The 21067-nt window shown below is 43.0% G+C and overlaps 4 protein-coding genes across 4 annotated transcripts in view; all 4 read right to left on the bottom strand.

Annotated features, from left to right (window-relative positions):
* LOC115763203 (probable nuclear hormone receptor HR38) overlaps window positions 1–1597 on the bottom strand; it is a 42713-nt gene extending 41116 nt beyond the window's left edge. Inside the window, exon 1 of the mRNA XM_030705668.1 lies at window positions 1516–1597. The gene's annotated coding sequence lies outside the window, so the exon portion shown is untranslated. The remainder of the gene's footprint in view (window positions 1–1515) is intronic.
* A 9039-nt stretch (window positions 1598–10636) lies between these two features.
* On the bottom strand, window positions 10637–12391 carry LOC115763222. The gene is made up of 3 exons (XM_030705696.1): window positions 11779–12391; window positions 11022–11722; window positions 10637–10966 (listed from the first exon to the last, which is right to left on the bottom strand). Exons 1-3 carry the CDS (start codon window positions 12308–12310, stop codon window positions 10904–10906), a joined length of 1296 nt encoding a protein of 431 aa, XP_030561556.1. The 5' UTR covers window positions 12311–12391; the 3' UTR covers window positions 10637–10903.
* A 1456-nt stretch (window positions 12392–13847) lies between these two features.
* LOC115763225 (carcinine transporter) lies at window positions 13848–17097 on the bottom strand. Its single transcript, XM_030705699.1, has 7 exons — window positions 16953–17097; window positions 16669–16893; window positions 16411–16599; window positions 16017–16275; window positions 15363–15954; window positions 14656–15054; window positions 13848–14592 (listed from the first exon to the last, which is right to left on the bottom strand). The coding sequence occupies exons 1-7, from the start codon at window positions 17043–17045 to the stop codon at window positions 14316–14318; spliced, it is 2034 nt and encodes a 677-aa protein (XP_030561559.1). The 5' UTR covers window positions 17046–17097; the 3' UTR covers window positions 13848–14315.
* Window positions 17098–17261: 164 nt separating this feature from the next.
* LOC115763177 (transmembrane 9 superfamily member 2) lies at window positions 17262–21040 on the bottom strand. The gene is made up of 5 exons (XM_030705634.1): window positions 20650–21040; window positions 19678–19872; window positions 18638–19623; window positions 18418–18577; window positions 17262–18341 (listed from the first exon to the last, which is right to left on the bottom strand). Exons 1-5 carry the CDS (start codon window positions 20803–20805, stop codon window positions 17838–17840), a joined length of 2001 nt encoding a protein of 666 aa, XP_030561494.1. The 5' UTR covers window positions 20806–21040; the 3' UTR covers window positions 17262–17837.
* Between the last annotated feature and the right edge of the window lie 27 nt (window positions 21041–21067).

Below are 21067 nucleotides of genomic sequence, written 5' to 3' on the forward strand. Positions count from 1 at the left end.
TCCCTGAATATTGCTTTCCTTTACTAGGCAACATTCTCTCTAACAAAGTTCGTAAACTGGAATATATTGATTATGTTCAATTGTTGGCATCCAAAAATGTATGCCCATCACTTTATTCCCTAGGAGCTAGACTTGCGAATAATAATAATAAGACGTCATGATTAAATGTTGTGTATATGGCCAAGAAGAGCGCATATCCTGCCTGAAGGCGTGCATAATTTCCAACCTCATTTCATTTGCCGTGTTTTGTATACATAAACGTGCCATGCAGGTGTGCGTGTGTGTGTGTGCATGTCATATAGATTTGTACATTTGTAAATCATTTTGCGTCAGACATTGTGTCGCTCTGCCTCTATTTGCGCCTGTCTGCCACAGTGGCTGCTCCTCTTCGCCGTCTGCTGCCTCCGCGATGCTTTGCTGACGCGGGTAAACATGTGTTTGCCAGCAGCAGCAGCTACGGCGCCAAGACGCAGGTGAGATGAGGTGAGGTGAGGTGAAGTGAAGCCAGCCAATTGGGATAAGCGAGACTCTTACATCTATTATTTGCCTTATTCTTTTATGTTTATTACAACTGTTATGCGCTTTGATGAAAATTGATGTCGTCATCGTGCATCGTAGTATTCTCCCCGAGGCGTGTCCCACAATTTAGTTAATGCCAGCTGCATGCATTCAAGACTATTCGCAGTCGTTTTTCTGCCATTTAATTACACAGCAGCTTTGGCAATGCGTAATATTGCGCATACGCAACGTGTGCCCACTAATTAGAAACAAACAACCACCACCGATAGGAGTCGTATACATACACGTGTGTATTCCGTTACTGTGCCAACTACTGCTACTGCTGCTGCTGCTGCCGCTGCCGCTGCCACTGCCACTGCCGCTGCTAGCAGCCAACTGCTGCTGCTGCTGCTGCTGGCCGGATAAGCCGGGCGAGCCGCCGCCGCCGCCGGACGCGTTGATCGAGCAGCCCAAATGTCCAATATCGCAGCCGTCAGGAAAGAGATTGCGGCACGGATAGATCGCAGCCGGAAAAACAGCGGCTGCCGCTGTTGTTGTTGTGTTTTTTGTAGGTGTATTCAAGTTCTGCCTGTAGCAGGAATTGTTATTGATCTCATAGTAGATGCTGCTCTCGTAGTGTGGGAACGTGTACTGTAAGGACTCGCACTTGATGGCCGGCGATGGCAGCAAAAGTTTCACTTGTTGATGCGGCTGCTGCGGTAGCATTTGTTCATTTTGATCAGGAAACCTACTTTTGTTGTTGTTGCTGTTGCTGTTGTTGTTGTTGTTGTTGCAGCTGTGGCTTAGCGACGCCGACGCCTCTTGCTTCACCACAATCAGGGAGGCAAGACGATCGCGCATTATAGTTAATAGAGTTCAGCCAGAGTCTGGCGTGTGTTAATGATGTGAATGGCGAATGTGACTGTGAGTGATAATCAAATGCTGACACAAGACACAAAATAAACACAGAAAGCACAACAACAAATATAGGACACATGGAGGCAATGTATTAAACACCTGTATGGCGCACTGCAACGCGATGGAGATCCAGCACGACGTCCCAGCTGAAGCCAACCCTTGGCAATTCGCCAGCCGTAGTTGTTTTGCTTATATATATTCAATTGTAGTTGTAGTCAGGCCCAGCTATGGTTGCGCCCTGCTCTTCATTATTGTTTCTCGCGGCACTTTTGTTCTCGCCTATTTTAGCATGTCCTTAAACTTGAACTTGCGTTTACTGCGATTTGGCCCGGCGACCTTCCGCTTTTCCCTTGCCCACTAAGCGTTTGCGCACTGCCAACTGACGACGTAAGCAACTGACTACGCAATGGCTTACTCACGTTTACAAACACACACACACACTCACACGTCTGTGTATATGTGTGTGTAGGTGTAGGTCTCACAAGGACTTATCTCAATGTTATTCGTAAGCAGCGTAAAGACATCAACAATCTTTTCCTGTTGCAGTTTAAACAATGCACCTGCACTGAAGTCTATCAAATCATATACAATTGATACGATTTATTCACCGTTCTGCCGTCTACCGTCTACCGTGAACCGTTAACCGTTAACCGTCACGTTACACATACGCACTGTGGCACGCGCGCTACAACTGCAACGGAGTTGTGCGATATTACGCATACGCTGCGTTGTCAGTCGGCTTCCGTTTCCGTATTGGACTAGATATGACAACTTGTTGCAATTAAACGATTCTTTGAACACAGCACATTATTATTTATTTATCAATATTTTAATTAATGCGCGAATTAGTACGTGTACATACATTTTGATGCGTGTGTGCTTTGGATGTAAAAAGTGCCGTTTGCTAATTATATTTGATTCAGGTATTTAGTGTTTGGGCTGGTTTGTTTAATGTTTGCGAAAAGTTGTTAACAATGCGGCGTCTGTGACGCGACTGAACTTATCTTTACGGTTACACGCGACTATATCCAAACGGAGGAGCAGCGCACAAAACGAACAATCTGCCTCAGTCGGCGTCGCAATCGTTTTGGCTGCCAGCTGGTTGCTTGGTCTCTACTTGTGTGCCTGCCAGTTTGCGCGTGTGTGTGTGTGAGAGAGGAAGAGTGAGCGAGCGAGAGAGAGAGAGAGAGAGAGAGAGAGACGGAGAGGAGACCGTCGTCGGGTGCAGCACACGACCTACCTTGCGCGCTCGGCTTTTTGGTAAGCCAAATCGTAAGCGCTATTACGTCATTCCCGAGCCATCATCATCAGCCAAAGCAGGAGCTGGGGCAGCAGCAGCAGCCGCAGCAGCAGAGCCGCTGGCTGCGGCAGCAGCAATACACAACTCGTGCGAGCGAAAATCGATGACGTCGTCGTTAGGGCGCCTGCGCTGCTGCCAAAACAGCAGTGGGCAAATGCTATATACAAGCACGCAATAATATAGATGGACGGCTCGACGTCGACGTCGACGTCGCATGAAAGCGAAGACGGAAATAATTTGCGTCATAAAAGCTCTGCCCTCTCTGTTCTTTTAACGACGGCAGCGGGCAGGTGACAACAACAATAGCAAATTGATTTTTTTTAAGTTACCTTATTTCTGCTATCTAGCTGCTTCACCTGAATCGTTCTCCCTCTCTCCCTCGCTCTTGCTCAGCTCTGCTTTGCTACACGCACGCCCACATCGAAAATTATCCTTAACAAACGGAAAGGGAGCCGGCTTGCGGTTACATGTACCGGTAAGTGCCTTGTGGCTTCACGTAGGCTTACGTGCGTGCATGTTTGTGCATGTATAACATGCGTGTTATGTGTGTGATTTTCGCCTGCTTAGAACCTCCATTAAAAACCTAACGCTTATATTCTATGAAAACAAATACTTAATTGTTAGCCTAGATAAACATGATCATCATTTTTGTATAGGGTATACAAATGTTGATAATAGATCATCTTTACCAGGCCCTCTAATAAAATACACTGATGATCATCATCATCATGCAATAGCTGTATGTAAGTGTATTATTTGTAGTTATATTAATGTGCTTTACCATTGACACCAGGGTGTGCAGATCACAAGCATGAGCGGTAAACAACCGTTGTTTTTATACACATACATACGTAGCTGACACAGCTCCTCCCCTGCAACTAAAAACAAAACTAAAACTGAAACTGAAAGCAACAAGTGACACCCATGCATACACACACACACACACACACTCACACATAGAAAACGTGAAGCCGAAGCTCGGCTCACAATCCTCTTGGGCTGCGAGAGCACAAAAAAAAAAGAGTCGTGGACAGAGACTGAGTGGGAGAGTGAGAGTGAGAGTCGGCCTCGTAGTGCTTGATTACCAGTTTGAGGCGGAGCAGAAGTATATGTAGGTGAGGCCGGTAACGTTTCGTTTTCGTTCGTTTTGCGAGTTCGTGCTGTGTAATGCATTCGTTGTGGCTATTTTTAGACAGATTCCAAGCCACGTTTTCTAACTGTTTTTAGCGTATGCCTGAGCCTGAATCACAACAGAGCTTTGAGACAAACGTGAGATCGTCGGTCAGCCGACTTGGGCGCAGTGGGCTCTTCCTTTCGATTTCGCTAGATTTTTTTCCCATAATGCTTTTTCTGCGCTCTGGCAGCGCCAGCGGTCCCAGCAGTGTTGCAGTGCAGTTCACCAAATTCATATGTATGTATGTGTGTACATATGTATGTGTGTATGGAGGGAGATACGTACAAGTTGAATTTTGGGAGCGACGCAAGTGGAACTGGTCTGGTGTTGTTGTTGTTGTTGCATTTATTCATGGCTGCTTCTGACTTGTTGGCGCTGCTGCTGACCCGCTCGTGGCCCCAAAAGTGCATACACACACACACACACAAACACACTCACACATACTCCGCGGCGGACAAGCGTCGGAGTCGAAGTTGGAGTCGCTTCCAAGATGTTATTGTTGTTGGTTTTATTGGCTGTATTAAGCATGGCTTGCCAGGCCAAGCCAATAGCTGGGCACTCCTTGCTTTTGCTTTTGCTGCTGCTGCCGCTACCCCTGCCCCTGCACCTACCCTTGCCCGTCGAATCGCTTTGGCTTTTGTCTTTTTCTGCGATGATATTCTAAATGTGCTGCGCCAAATTTACCTCTTCGTCTGTACGTCTGTTCGTCTGGGCCTCTGTCTCTGGCCTAATCCACGTATCGTTTTCGCATCGTTGCGCGGAGTTCGTGAGTTTAATTTAAGGAATTTTAGCTCTTTTTGATTGCTGTTTAGGCTTTGATTTTTGTATGTCTTTACCAAATTTCAATTAGCAAGCGGCACTTTGCGTTTGCTATTGCGCCTTTTTGTTTCTGCCTTTATTGTTGTTGTTGTTGTTGTTGTTGTTGTTGTTGTTGTTGTTGTTGTTGTTGTTGTTGTTGTTGTTGTTGTTGTTGTTGCTGTTGTTGTTGTTAGACAGCGCATTTGTGACGGCGCCTTTTGAATCATTTGCATAAATTGCTTTGCTTGGTTTTGGCCAACCCTTTACCTCTCCTTAACTTTGGCTTGCTTTAGTTAGGCTGGCTTCATTCCGTCCCGGACAGGCATGCCGGCATGCCGACATGCCCATTTTATCGATGACCCACCTATCTATTACCGGGCATAACTATAAGCCAAGTTACCCCCATAACATCCCATGCAAATTTTCGGCTCTGCCTGCAGGTGCATTTCGTGGCGAATTATTGTCATTATATTGTATTTTATACCTGAAAACGTCTAGCATCTATTGCAATACATAAAGTGCAAGTATTTTGTGCAACTTTTGTTTTTGGCCAGCTTTGCTTTTGGCCAAATTGCATTTTGAGGCGAGCATGTCAGTATATCACGTATACGCCAGGCGTGTAATTCACTTTGGTAATGAATGATAAAGTTTGCAAATAATTCGATTGAAATCTTAGAATCCATCCTTTTCCGTATAATCATAAGCATATCAAAATAATCCTAAGCAAAATAGGTCATATAACAATGCAATAGCAAACAGTCTATACTACTGTATGTATCCTGATCCTGATCCGTATCGCTTGCCAATATAGTTAGGAATATAAATTAAGTCCCGACTAGAAGATTCCCTGAACTCATCGAGGCGTTGTCCTTACAATCAGCTGCCTTGAGCTTCCTTCAGCTCCCTTCCTTTCAGCTTCTTTCAATACAGGCAAAAGCATACGCAAAAGCACTCTCTCACACACACACACACGCGACTGTGCTTCTTCTTCTCTTATCGGCATATTCCCCCACACAAATAATGGGACATGCATTCTTGTCGAGCTGATGGAAATGAAATATTAGGACTTAAATATGACACACAAATAAGTGCACGAACCAAAGCACAAACTATATTTAAAAATAACTTTCTTTCAATTACGCCTGTTAATGGGGGCGAGTTATTCAAAAAGTTAAATATGCTTCATGTATACATAGTTTATACAGAAGTTACTTAATGAATTTGTATTTACACAAACTAAAATACCTGTCCTTACTTGACTTTATAAATTAGTTACTTAATAAAAACGACAAAAGAAATCTCAGGCAAAGTATTCAATACATTTTAATACAAACGTTAAAAGCCGCGAACCTAATCAGAATACAAAAACGTCCAATAAGATCGTCGAATAGAGGGGGCGGGGGGATAAATTCCTGCCCTGAGAATATACAGCTGAAGAGGATGTCCTTAGTAGGGAATAGATAGGGAATAGGGAAATATTTAAAATTTGTATCTAAATAAACTATATTAAGTTAAAATATTTATTAATCAGAATTAAATATAATAAAGTTCGATGAAAATAAAAGAATTTAAAAATCTGGAGGAGTGTCTCAAATATAGATTAGATAGTAAGGGAGTTAACAATAACAATTATAAGTTTTTTCAAATAAGAAGAAAGAGAAAGGGTAGAGGAACCGAACGGGAGATCAGCATTTCCTTAAGATTTAACAGACACTAAATAAAACTTTAATCCTCAAAATCGTAATACACGTATACGTAGACAATCAAAGAGCTATGACGTGGACAAGCTAGTCCGAACCCATTTGAGTCTTTGACCTCAGCGAAGAGATCCCAATTAAAGGCACGGTTTGGTTGCCTTGAAGCCGAAATGAAAATCGATATGAGGAGCGTGCAATATAACGGTAAACGTTCTTGAAACAATTTGACATTAACTATGAACTGGATTCAACCTTAAGACTGCGATTAACATTTAAAATTAGTTAATGCCTAATTTTCAAAACAAAATGTAATAAAATGAGCACCTGCATATATAATATGATATATATAATATCAAAAACTTAAAAGTTGAATAATTTCCGAAATGTATTTCCTAATAGTTCCATCTTAATCTTATTTATAAATGCCTTGAATCCAGACTCTCTGGAAAATTCAAAGTATTTTTTCCGTTTAAAAGAACTAAAGCAACTGAAATGTTTGCGCAGGACTAGAACAATTACACGCATATTTACAATAAATATGCAACGGTAAATGATGGATTATGCTTAATAGATTATTCTTAGGTAAATTAATTGCAATAATCATGGTTTAAATACCTGCGGGTGAAAGTATTCAACTACCGCCTTCCGGCGATTATCAGGTTCCAGTGTTAATTAGCGTGTCATTATTTATAGCGCAGCGCTTTGTGGTTGGTTGGTCGCACACGCCGTGACGTCATGAAGGCATACGAGAAATCAATAAACAAAGACGTCATGAATTTGGGTGGCGACGCGTGTCCGTGACGGGCAACATGGACATGCGCTGTTAATTGCGCTCGCAACATGAATGAAAGCTTCGGAGCATCTGGTGAGTGCGCTGCCAGAGGCAGCGGCATAGGCAGAGGCGAAGGCAGAGGCGAAGGCAGAGACAGAGACAAAACGCCGGCCGGCAACGGAGGGTCGTCCACGCCGCGACGTTGCTGTTGTCTGCATTGCTGCTGATGTTGTGCTCTCGCTCTGACCGGCAGCGGGCACGTGCGTCAGTGACGTCGCGGTTGCTCTCTGCACTCAATTCACAGCCATCTCTCTCTATGTGACGTCAGAGTTGTTCGCCGCCTGCTGGACTGCTCCAATTGACAGTATAAATAGCGGCCTCTCGCTCGCAATGACGTCACAGCGAAACTGGTGTGCGTGGGCCATTTTATACGCTTGCTGAGGTTATTATAATTTTAGCAAGAATTATGTAACGCTAAGAAGTAGGCATTTCTGACTCCGTAAAATATATTCCTGATCAGGTGGATGTGCAAAGCTGCATTTTCTCATGAGGAAGATTTAATTATAATTACTCTTAACCCACGATAGTCATTTTTTCTAAATGTATCGTAAAAGTGTAATACGGTGTGAGGGTATTCAATCTTTGGTTCTCCGCGGATAACTGTACATTCTAGCTTGGCCTTCACTGCTCGTGTCCTTCGTACGATGTTAACGATGATGTCACAACTCTCTTGCAATTGACTGCAGCGCCAATATAAATAGCCAAAGGATAACGACACGTGCAGGTGCAGGCGTTATTGCGGGTTAAAATAGTTTCTGATTAGCATATCTAAAAGCGATTTTCCAATAAATTTATAGTAGGCATTTTTAGCGTAAATGTATGTAAATGTGCCCGACGCAGTCGACCGTTTTTTCAGCAGGCTTTAAATAGGTAGGAGGAAAACAATTTTAGCCTCTGCACCGACTCGAACCGCGCGACAGCTTGATACTCTGCCTACTGCCCACCTACAAGCAGTCACTGCTTCCAAATAAGCTATTTTCTAGCGAAATTTTACTGTTTTTAAAGTTTAGTTTGGTTTTTTTTTGGCCACTTGTCTTGTTTATGGCATATTTATTGCAAGTTTTATAGTAAACTGGTCCAAAGGAAACTGCGCAGTTTTTTGTGTGCCAACATTGTACACTTAATCCGCCTTGCCAACTTGTGCATAGAATGTCTTTTCGGCTATTTTTATTAAAAATGGCTTCAGCTACTTTTACAAAGGAACACTATGGCAACACTGGCAGCATTGGTAAAGTTACCACAGTATTTATTATCGTACGGTGCCTGCGGTGTGTCCATGTGTGTGTGTCCGTGCGTGTTGGTGTGCTGGTAATGCGCAAAGGCAAATGCAAAAGAAAATGTGCAAGAAAGAAAGATCGGAAGTAAAACTCAAAAGAGAAATGACAATAAGAAACTGTTAGAAGTAAACTTTTTTGTTTTGCGGCAGGCCAAAAATGTTGTGTTTCTGCGGTTATAATTATACATTATTAAATCAATTCAACAACTAAAATAGTGCAAAGTCCAAGACAATTGGAGTTGTATGAAAAAACTGTATCCGTAACGATGGCACTTGAAAATGTTTTAACTGCACGTGAGATTTCCATAAATTATGCGACCTGTCATTTACAAGGAGCAAAACAGTATGCTGGACAGTTGAAGTCTGAAATGAAATGCACACAAAAACGTTGCCGCAAGCAGATGCCAAGCCGCATCCGAGACGTTCGTTCATGTGAAGCCTCTGTTTATGGCGCTTTTCGCACCCATGGTGCTCGGACGGCGGCTGGCTAACGAGAGTTGACCTCGACCTGTCCCGTCTTCTCATGCTCTGGGCAATACAACGTTCGAATAACCAATGCTCGGCGTATTATTTATGTGCATTGAACGAGAAACACTTAGAACTAAAAACTAAGCAATATCTATGCAGACGCAGAACTGGGCAGCGAACAAGCGACGGTAGTCTCCGTGGCTGGGCACGATTACATCTTTATACTCTGAACCGTATAGATGTGTATCGTCTGATAGCCGCGTGTTAAATTCCAGCTAAGCCGCATGCACCGCGGTCAACAATTGAAGGCAGCCAGCCAGCCACAAAGCCACAACATGCGATTGTGTTAAGTCAACGGGTTTGTCAAACTGCCGACAGAAACACGGCTTCGATTCGATTAGACGCGGCATGGCACCTTGACAAGCCTGCAAACATCTTCAAATGGCAATTGGCACCAAAGATGATGACGCTAATAGTGCCAGAGCTGGTGCCGCCGCTTCTTCTGCTGCTTCTTCTTCTGCTGCTGGAGGTGGCGCTGAAGCTGTGACTGGAGTTGAAGTTTCCTATGTGAGAAGAGTCTCACAGAGGTGTATCTATGCTGGTGAGATAAGCAGACCTTTTCAATAAATTTACTTGTAATTAAACAATTCAGAATGCTCCATTTAGGGCGTGCGCGACTAGGTGTTACCCTGTGCCCAGGAACAGGAACTTCCGCAATCCGAAATCCGAGTAAAACTTGATGCCTATCCATTAGTACTTTTCAGGGCATGGATTTTCCGAATTCTAAAATTCGAACTGTTTTCAGTGGGTGGCTTTCGGCGTTCCTCTGCCTAAACTAGTCGAAAGCATGCTTGGGTATCTTCGGAGTTTATTGTCCGATCTTTATGAAATTTTCGAAGCATAAGTATAATGTCCAAATGTAGCTAAATATTAGAGCCCAAGGCCGTTCGAAAGAGTTTCTTTTATTTTGAAGGAATGGGGAAATATTCTAGATGTATCTATAGGTCTAGAGGCTGAGAAGAAAATTTGAAATATCGTGGCAAATTGGGTATATTTAATCCTTGACTTAGAATTGTCTGCCATCTTAAGAGACTCTTTCCTTCTTCTGTGCTGCTGATCAAGAACAAAGGCAAGCTCTTAGATTGTAATTAAACTAAGTATGCTGATTATATAACTTAAACTCAAGCATATTACAATTCTCAACTGGTTCGCTGGCGCGGGAATTGCATCGATCAGCGCATCCGAGGAAAATGTCAAGTACGCTAACCCAGCAGAAGTACACAATTAGTCAGTGTAAAAAAGCAGAAAGGCGAAAAGCCACCAGCGCAGCAGACACCTGAACATGTCAAGGCTTTGAATATGTTTGCGGAGGCAAAGCCGATGTCAATGGGTTATGTGTACTACAACTAAGTCAGAGCGCGTTAGCGATCGCGATCGGCGTCTATTTAAGGAGACCGTCGAGGTCAGCTGCAGCTTGTAGCCATTGTGATTGTGGCAGCGAGTGCGAGAACGTTGCACGCAACAGCCTCCGCACCGAGACGGGCCGATGACTAAGGCTAACCACCGGCCACAGGTGAGCAAGCGGCCAAGCGGCAAGCGGCTAACTGGACTGACTTGGCCGGCTTCCTGCTGCTAACACAGACATCATTTCAATTGGCGTACGGCAAAGTTCAAGCAACAATTGAATGCGAAATTTATTGCGACCGCCGATAGTCAGTCGAATTGAAACGAAGTGAATCGAATTAAGTTTTTTCAAAATGTTTCAAATGGATTCTCGCTTGATTATTAAACGGCCAGTCCGTAAAAGTACACGCTCGCAATTATCTGATAGCGTTCAGTAATTGAGCATTGTGTGCGTGCTTTATATGCGATGAGGTTGCGCTCATAAATACAACAAAAGCCAGTACTTCCTTATGGATTTTCCGGCGACAAACCCTGTGGCTCAGCTCGAGCCATGCGTAAAGTTCAGCTTTACTCTGTTGAGGGGCTGCAAATACTCGGGATGCTGTGTGGCGCAGAAGTTAACTACCCAAAACTTGATTTCCTTCTGAACTACCTACCTGGAGCAGTGTGCGGCTGATCTTGGTCTCTTCCACGTTCAGCGTCAATGTTCGGTCCGCTGTCTTGCCGCAGCAATAGACGGCATTCAAGACAAACTGATCGGTGATCTGGTCACAGCTCTTGATATCGATGCAAGCCAGCTGGGGGCACTTGCGCACCAAACGCATGAGGCCGACGTCGGTGACCCGACCACACCAGGACAAGCCGAACAGCTTCAGCCCGTTGAGCTCATTGAAGAACTTGAAGTGTTCGTCCTCAAGCACATCATTGTCGCACCAATGGAGCTCCGTCAGGCTGCTGAGCTGGCCCAGGCAGCGGGCATGCTGGTTGCTAATGTCAAACTGTCCTGAAAGCTTTAAAAATGTCAGCTTGTTGCCCTTCTTTTCGGCCAGAGTGGAGAAGAAGCCTAGGTTGAGCTCATTGGAGGTCATCCAGGTTTTGAGTGTGCAACGCTGCAAATTGGGCAGCTGGGCAATGATCTCGAAGTTGGCATCACAACCAGAGAAGGACAGTTCCTCGAGTTCCAGACAGCATTCGGCTATCTTTTGGTAGAGCGACTGATTCATCACCTCAAAGCAGCAGTCGTCCAGGACGAGGGTGCGCAGCTTCTTTAATGGAATGCCAAACTCGCCCGAATTCCACAGCAAACAGTCGCGGAGCACCAGCCTGTGGAGCTTGGAGAAGCCGCACAGGTGTTTGCCTACGATCGGGTACAAGCAATCCGTTTAAGCTGGCATTTCGAATTTATCGGCTTACCAGTGTAGCACCCATTAATCAGCTCAAAGGACTCCAGTTCCGTGTTACCGTCCAGATTCAGGCTGAGCACATCCTCTGAATCCAGGCAATCGATGCTGACACGCCGCAGACCCGTCAGTCGCGACAACAGCGCACAATAGCGAAACTCATCCGTCACGTTGGTGTAGTAGATCTCTTCCAGAGTCTTGCAGTACTCCGCAATGAACTCGACCAGCAGCGACTCCTTCTGAAAGGACGCACAGTTGACCAGCAGCACTTTTATATAGGGGCCGGCCAACTTGAAGAAGTCTATGATTTCGGGCAGCACCATCTGCTCCACATCCTCCGCCTTCAGTGTGTACCTGTGCGCCCGCGCCCAGCTCTCGAAGGCGTGCCGGAACTTGGGCGCCACACACGCTAGTCGCACCTTGTCACACAACGTGGGCAGGTACGTAAACAGCTGGCGTATAATTTCCTCATGCAGGCACAGAATGTGGCAGCTGGCCGAGCCCTTCTTTTCGGACTGCGCCAGCAAACCAGAGATTCCAGACATGCTTTAGTGTCGTCGGCTCGCTAAACCCTTTACACATAAAATTTTCATTGCTTCCTTCTTGACAGCTCTCGACAATTGTAATCAATCAAATAAATATATTGGGAGCTTAAAAAACAACCATTCGAACACGTCTCGATTCTCAACGCTTCCTATGGCAGCCATGCATCAGCATCAGCATCAGACAATTGCGGCTGACAGCTGCAGCCAATTTTCATTCCTCGTCAGAATCAGGTAATAAACAATTTAGTTTTTTGTGTTTGTTTTTGTTGTTGATGTTGTTGTTGTTTTTGCTTTTGTTTGCCAACAATTAACTGCATAATTGATTGCATAAATGCATAAATAAAAGCCAGCTGAAAACAATCAGAAATGCGACTATAGACTTACAGTTATATCCTACTAACTATATAAATATGCACATTTCTATTTGTTGCCGGATAAAACATTGTTTTTTAATGGGTTTTTGTTTACCTACAATAGCCTTGCAGAGTGCAATTAAACTTTGTCACCTTTAACCTCATATATATTTTGACCTATGTCTATGTAGGATATTTGTGGGTACAATTTTCACATGAATTTTGACCAAGAATAATGTTGCCAAATTGATCTTGAGACCAAAGCATAAACAAAGAGCCAAGTCTCATGAAAATCAGACGAGATTTGACCGAGTTATGGCAGTGGGAAATAAAGGATATTTTGACCAAGAATAAAGTTTTGCGTGTGTGTGTGCGCGTGTGTGTGTGTGTGGGCGTGTGTGTGTGTGGGGGCGTGTGTGTGTTCGTGTATGCATGCATGTATGTATGCGTGTATGAATGTATGTATGCATGCATGGTTGTTTTCTAATACAAAACGCAGCCCAAGCTTATTTTTTGCTGTGCTGCAAATTTAAATAAAACGAATTTCTGCCAAGTGCTCTCCTCCTCGATTCTCAAGAATTCAAGTAGGCTCTGCAGTTTTGCACTAGCTTAGCTAGTAGTGAAGTGTTTTTTTTTGGTATTTTTTTTGTATTTTTTTTTGGTAATTTTTTTTTGTTTTTTTTTTTGTGTGATGTATGTTTATATATATATGTATGTATGTATGTATGTATGTATATATGTATGTATGTATGTATGTATGTATGTATGTATGTGTGTATGTATATATGTATGTATGTATATATGTATGTATGTATGTACGTATGTATGTATGTGTGTGTGTGTGTATTGTGTATGTATGTATGTATGTATGTATGTATGTATGCATGCATGCATGTATGTAGGTATGTATGTATATATGTATGTATGTACATATGTATGTATGTGTGTATGTATGTTGTATTCACAATTCTATATACACAAACAAACATGCATACATATAAATGCAGCATGCATACATATATATGCAGCATGCACGCAAACATATGTATATGTATGCATGCATATATGCCAAAGTACATGCATGTGCGGATATGCACATGTACATGTGTATTATAAAAAATATTTGAATTTGAAATATTTGTTTTGTTAATATATCTTTAATTCAACATATATTTTACAATGGTATAAGATATATAAATTACATAATGGAACAGCAGTTAGCTTCTGAAACAAATCATACTCTTTTCTTATATAATTTTAAACCCTAAAGCCAAAAGTGTTCCATTATTAATCGGATATAGTTAAACACATTCTGGACCTTTAGCTAATATTAACCATAAACAAATTATTTTTGGAGTTAATACTTTATGAATAATAGGAATCTCTCTCTTAAAAGACAAACGAATTTGTTTTGATACAGCACAATATTTTGGAAATTTTGAAAGCTTTAAAAAGATTTCTCGTTTTCTCTTTAGAAGAGGAGACATTGTTACTCATCGATCTATTCTCGATCTACACAATCTTGATCTTTTGATCTTTTTGTTTGCTTCGTATATTTAATTACGATATAATAAGTTGTGTGAATAATCATGTTCTTAATCAGCTCTATATATCGATATAAATAATTTAATATATTCCCATGTTCCCCACACTCAGATCCAATGCGTCAGCTGCATGGTGCCGTCGTGGGTCCGTTGTGTGTCCATAACGCTCATTTGGCGCACCAGGCGCTTCATGGAAGCCCGATGCTGTCTTCCAGTGCTGCCAACGGACCCGCTACTGTCCTCCAGAGGAGTGCGTTCCGTAACATGCGGATGCGGACGTTGACGTCGACTGTCCTTAAGCTCCAGTTCGACTTCGGAAGCATTGTTGGAGAAGCCGCCTAGTACATCTAGATTTTCATAGGAAGCTGGCGGTGAGTGGACATCGCTGCAAGAGACAGATGCAAAGGTATCCAAGAGATTATGCAGGAACATATGACATGTGACTTACGGCTGTGGCTTGCAGTGCAGGCAATCCTTAAACTGCCAATTTTTGCCGAACTCTTCGCCCTCCTCGATGGTCTGGGGCAAGCGATGGTGCAGGGTTTCCGGTAAGCGCAGGCCCGTCATGCCACCCAGCATCGATACGAATCCCATAATTACCAACGGCAACTTCAGGTTCTCCTTGCCCAGGTAAGTGACAAATGGTATCCCAATAAGACCTAAGCCACCAATGTAGCTTGAGGCACCAATGCCTATGCCGCGCACTTGCGTCGGATACAGCTCGCCGGCAAAGGGATAGATGATCAGAAATGAGGCCGAAAGAAGAGCCTTCGATATGAGATATAGGATTAATGTCTCCTCTATTGCGTCATCGGGCAGCATGACAGTTATAATGCAAGCGACGCCGCTAAATATATTAATAAAATAAGATTTAAGAAATTTCAATACAATTATTCCAGAAGTTCTTCAAAATTTATGTATAGAAAAGAAGTCAATTCACACGAATCACTTTTCACATAAATTTTCATAAAGATCTATAAAAATGGGTTGGTAATAGAAGCCGTAGTATACCATTTTCCAATAATACCCCAAACTTAAGGGTGAAATACTGAACATTTTTCTAACTTTTGGACAAATGACGGCTCAAATTTATAGGAGTCGTAGCTGTGAGGATTAATGAAGATAGAAGTGTGAATAAAGTAGTCATGGACTTACCCCAATATCATGGAGAGACTGAGAGGCCAACGTCGACCCCAAGTGTCCATAAAGTACCAGCAGCACAGGTAGCTCGGCAGCTCCACCACTGCCGACAAGAAGAAGCTCACGTACTGATTGGTGCCAAGCGAGGGGCCGTAATAGCTGAGTCCCAAGTACACAGTCTCATTTGCGAACCAGCTGAGCGTTATCAATATGGTCTTCAGCCGCATGTTGGGCGTGCGGCACAGATCCGCAAGGCCTACGTTGGCGACCTTCTTCTTCTGCTTTTTCAGCTTATCCCTTCTGATTTGCGCCTCCAGTTTGCTGTGTACTGCCTCCGGAAACTTTTGACCATTAACGCGAGCCATGCTCTCCAGTATTCTAAGCGCCTCCTCCAGGCGGCCGCGCATAAGAAGCCAGCGCGGTGACTCGGGCATTATGAATATGTACAGAAAGTAGGAATAAAACGGAAGAGATGTGTAGTAGGAAAGCCGCACCCAGTCCCGCTCCAGATAGGTAACCAACGACAGCAGCATTATGCCCGACGTGTAGAAGGTGCAGGTCATGACGGTCACAAAGCTGCGATACTTCTCGCCCACAAGTTCCAGAGCTAAATAAAAGCCAAACGGGAAGGAGTTCAAAGACGTGTCTAATATGTGGGCAGAGACTTACATATGATAAAGGGTATCTGGTAGACAGCAGGTATAGTCAGGCCCACGATTACTCGACTGCCAGCCCATGTCCAAAAGTCCTTGCTCAGCGATGTCATCAAGCTGCCCGCCAGCAGGGTGGCCAAACATGTGAAATATGAGAGTCTCCGCCCAGCCCGATCGTTGAGCAGCCCAAACAAATAGACACCCACCGGGCCGCCACTGTTGAGGGCCGCCAGACCAATGGTGGGATATATGTCTTGATCGCATACCAAATCGAACTGTTAACGGATTTAACAGATATTATTATGTTTGTGCCTGGGCAGGATATGACGTGAATGGGAAATGAGTGGCAAAGAGCTGCTCTACATGTGGGGCTACATGTGGATTGATCGTAGCTTGGCTTCTTTAATCACATCGATCACAATCGAGGACCAGACTATGCTGGTGTTGTACTCCCAGCCTTGACTGCACTTAACCAGGGGCCAGCTGCTATTGGGCTCCAAAAACGTATAATTCCCTCCATTGTCATCAGCCAAGTCGAGCATCTGCGTCCAGTTGACTCCGTACGTATAGCATTTGCTGTATACCATCTCGTCGTTCTCCTAAACATATGTTAAAAGAAATGGAATTGAAGAATTGTTCTAATAGCCGCACCCTGAACAGTGGCTTACCAGTTCCTTGGGTATGGCCAAATATTTGCGCTGCTCGAGATCCAATTGCAATAGCTCGGGAACCCGACACCAATAATCGTCTGGGGTGTCGGCCATGAAGAGCTGGTTGAAGGCACAAAATCCGCATGGTATGCAAGCAGGCAGACAAATGCCAAAGACCAAAAGTTTCTGATATTTGCCAAATTCGCCAATGACTGGCAACAGATCGTCCAAATCGAAGGCTTCCTGAAATGGTGTCCAATGTTAATATTCATAAATATTTCGGAATCAATGAATCTATTCACATCCACCGATGGCTGCGATTCGAGCGTGTTTTTTTGTTGCAACTCCGAAGACTCATCAAATTCATCCTCACTTTCCACAATTTGGCTGGACATGAATTTAGAATCGATTCTACGCTTGTTTGAAATATATTGGTTCTTGAAATAATAATGAAAACAATTTTGCACTTCAGCGGAAGCCTCAAAAGTGCCGATTGGCGTTTCTGGTGCAGTTTAGAGGGTTGCAACCCTTGCTTAAAATCGAATGGAAGAGGGCGACTTATTTAAATTGTATTTTTATAATTTAATTTTTAATTCCAAAGTGGGTTTTAATCACTTTCAACTAAAGTACATCTTTTAAAATATTACACATATGATTACAATCATGATTATCCTTAGAATCCAAGCATTAGTATAAAATTAATTGGATTTGTTTTAACGAATAAACAAAAGGAAATGTACTTTCAATTACAAATCAGTAAATTAGAATAATAATAACGATACAGGAGCGAATTAATTTATTTGTTATGTATATATATTTGTGTTGTTAATTTTTCGGATTCATGTTTATATCGTAAATAGGACGTTACATTGAAAAGATTAAGCTTCACGCCAAAAATTTAATAGACTGTTTTTGAAACATGTTACCTACACAATTGATTTTCACCCTTTCTCGTACTTCTGGTTATACTTAACATTATTGCGCGCTTCGGTACTACAACATACTCACATATATTTATATACATTACGATGTATTATATGTATACTAATAAGTTCATTATAATAAACAGAAAACCGGCTGTTCACCCACAGCGCAGAAATCACACACATTAGGCTTAAGTGTAAATTGTGGCTAAACATGCAAAACACACGGGCTCGCACATTTTTATAAATACTTGATTTATGCGCCTAATCGACCTTGACAACACTATAGATTTTTCTTATAAACCAGAAGCAAGCAAAGAAGCCAATTGTGCCGGTAAGCAAAAAGAACAGGAATACCATTATAGCCGTGTACCCAAAATAGAGGAACGTCGAAGCGCTGTCCTTAATCGAGAGTTTTGTGACAAAGTAATGGCAACAATATATGAACAAATAAACGGCTGTGAAGCCCGATGTCAAAAACGATCGCCACCACCAATGATAGTCTTCCGCGCATAGATGGAAATAGCAGAGCAAGATTGTTGTCTCCGAGCAAGTGATGATAAGTATGAGAAATACGAGAAAGAGAAATCCAAACATGTAGTACATCTGATTTGACCACAGCGAACTTAGTATAAAGAACAGCTGTATGAAGATGCAGCCGAACGGCAGAACGCCTCCCATAACAATGCCGGGAATAGGTTGCGTGTAGATTGACTGATCTGGTATTTGACGTGGAATTTGATTGGTACGCACTGGATGCTCCAATGACTGCAATATAAAGAGGAAAGTTAAGAGCATTATTCACGAAACACAAAACAAAAATACGTATTATATAGCCACTTACTCGCTTGCGAAAACCAAAATAGGCTCCAACAAAGGTCAACGGTACTGAGACTCCAAACCACAAAGCCAACAAGGCAATCAGTGTGCTAAAAGGCACAGCGCCAGAGCTGCTCTCTCCCCAAAGCACTAGATTCATCACAAAGAACAGCGAGAAGACGACTCTACGCAAAAAAAAACCCTTTGTTATTAAGGAAGTAATCAGCATATTAATTGCAACTCACCCGGGGCATACGATTGAAGTGAGGATGACGTTGCTCTTCCATTTGACACCGCCAAAACTCTTATAGATTCTCGCTGAAACATACCCGGCGGGGGTTCCCAGCGACACAAATAACACCATGGAGCAGGTCATCAAGGCGCCACGATTTGCAGGCGATAAAAATCCAAGGCAAGCAAAAGCCAAGGTAACCATTGACATGACCAATACCTGCACTCCGGAGCCAAGAAATACGGACAAGAGCATACCCTTACGTGGCGGCCGGAAAACATCACCATGCACTAGCTTCCAACCGAATTCCTCTTGTGCATCCTCGCCGCTGTCCATTTGATTATATCGCGCGATATCCTTGTGCAGTGTGCGCAGCATTATCATCGCGACCATTCCACTCAGGAAGAGCACAATGACCAGGGAGTTCAGAATCGAGAACCATTGAATATTCGTATGTGGCATTGATTCCAGAATATAATCCCATCGCGAAGACCATTTGACCGCGTCGTTCTGCACGAATTTTACGCTGTACGTGTAAATGATCGACAGAAATTCGCTATTCTTAAGAGAACTCTCGCGTATGGCCAGCGGCTCAGTGCCCAGACAGTTTGGCTTATTTGGATCGGCGTGATTTAATGATTTCGGGGTTACTTTTACGGATATGATACGGCCACTGCTGCCTCCGAAGCCCATGCCCCAATCCTCGCGAGCGCCACTATGATAAGTTATCTCCAGATCCACATGATTGAACGGATAATAGTGCAATGGCCGATTGTATATCGAATTAATGGGACAACCATCGCCATCTGTGCGTACCAAGCAGCCCATCGGAAAGCCAGTGCTGCAGTACTGTTTGCCCGTCTCAAGCTGATAACACCAAGTAACTGGCATATTGTCCACAATCCAATGATGCTGGTAATTAAGACTAATGCCCTTCTTGAGCACCATCATCCGTCGATCGCTTTCCGCACTGCCGCCAGTATAATTCTTGCGGCAAGCCTTAAATTACAAATAATTTAACGATAGCCATAGTTGGGTTTTTTTTGCACTTACCACAGCGCATTCCACATCCTCCATAAATTGTATGTGGTAGGGACCAGGACGAATTCGCTCGCCAAACACTACTTGACCTAGGTTCTCAACCGGGGAGTTCTCCTCTCTTCCAAGACAGAAATCGAAGTGATGGTACTCATAAGGAATGACAGATTCCTCGGTATTTAAGCGATTGACGTACAAAATGACATCTGACTGGAAAACATATTGGGATAAAATATAATTTTTGTGCCTAATCGAAAAGCTGTTTTGAAGACCGCACAACTATATCCAAAATTTTTCAACACGCCTAGTTTAATTTATTTTGCAGAAGATTTTTTATCAAAAACTTTATCACTGATTAATTATGTAAAGCTATATGAGACAGTATTCCCATATTGATAGGATTTTACCAATATGCTAGAATCTTAGTAAGACTTGGTATTGCCAAGTTTATATATTATAATACATATATATTTAATGATATATGATAAATTATACCCTTTGAAAGGGTATTAAAATGCATGGGACTCCAAACAGAAATAGATACGTTAAAAGTGTCTACTAGAATTAATAGCCTTATCGACATAGATTTATATTTACAGCTTTATGAGAAACACTAATTGAGAAAAAAAAAATGATAAGATCTGCTTAAGACGCATGACAAAAACATAGCTCTAATTTAGAGCACAGCGGAAACGTATGTCTTACAGCCAACTGTGCTAACATACTCCCTTATGTATGTATATGTGTGTATGTATGTATGTACTATGTAAGCAGTTCTAACATGCTAAACACTACGATCTACGTCAGCACGCCACCTACACAGTATACATACCACGAAGCAATATCACTCTCAGGGCGCTTATCACTGCTTCCGTTAGGGGGGCATACCTCCCTTGCAGACCATTAACAATGTACGAACCGTTTTCTGGTGTTGCGAACACCAGAAATACACACATATAGAGACGAATAAAACCAACACACACTTACCTTGCACGTAGTTGACACATCCGATTTCTTGCAGTAGTTAACCGGTGCCAGGCCAGGCAGATAGAAACCTTCGGAAATCGTTGACGTGTTAACAAGCAACACCACTAGGATTATTAGAGAAGGGTCCATGGTGCAGCGGCACCGAGACGGCTTCATTTTTTGTTAATTGACAACTAATAAAAACGGACCCACAATTGCAGTCAGGTGGATGGGGAGCCAGAAAGTGTTTGAGTTAATGTTGATGTAGTACCCTTTAACGGAATGATATCAATACGTGGGGCGACTACGCCAAATTCTCGACGATGTCTATTAAAGTCTCAGTTGGAGTTTAATTGTCAAATGTTGTTTCTTTTTTCGGCTTATGTCTGTCTGTCTAACAAACGTCAGCACTGTGCACTTGCAAAAGTGGCGTTGCCAC

This window comes from Drosophila novamexicana, unplaced genomic scaffold (assembly GCF_003285875.2).
Source record: "Drosophila novamexicana strain 15010-1031.04,08,12 unplaced genomic scaffold, DnovRS2.1 tig00000689-arrow-pilon, whole genome shotgun sequence".
Lineage (NCBI taxonomy): Eukaryota > Metazoa > Arthropoda > Insecta > Diptera > Drosophilidae > Drosophila > Drosophila novamexicana.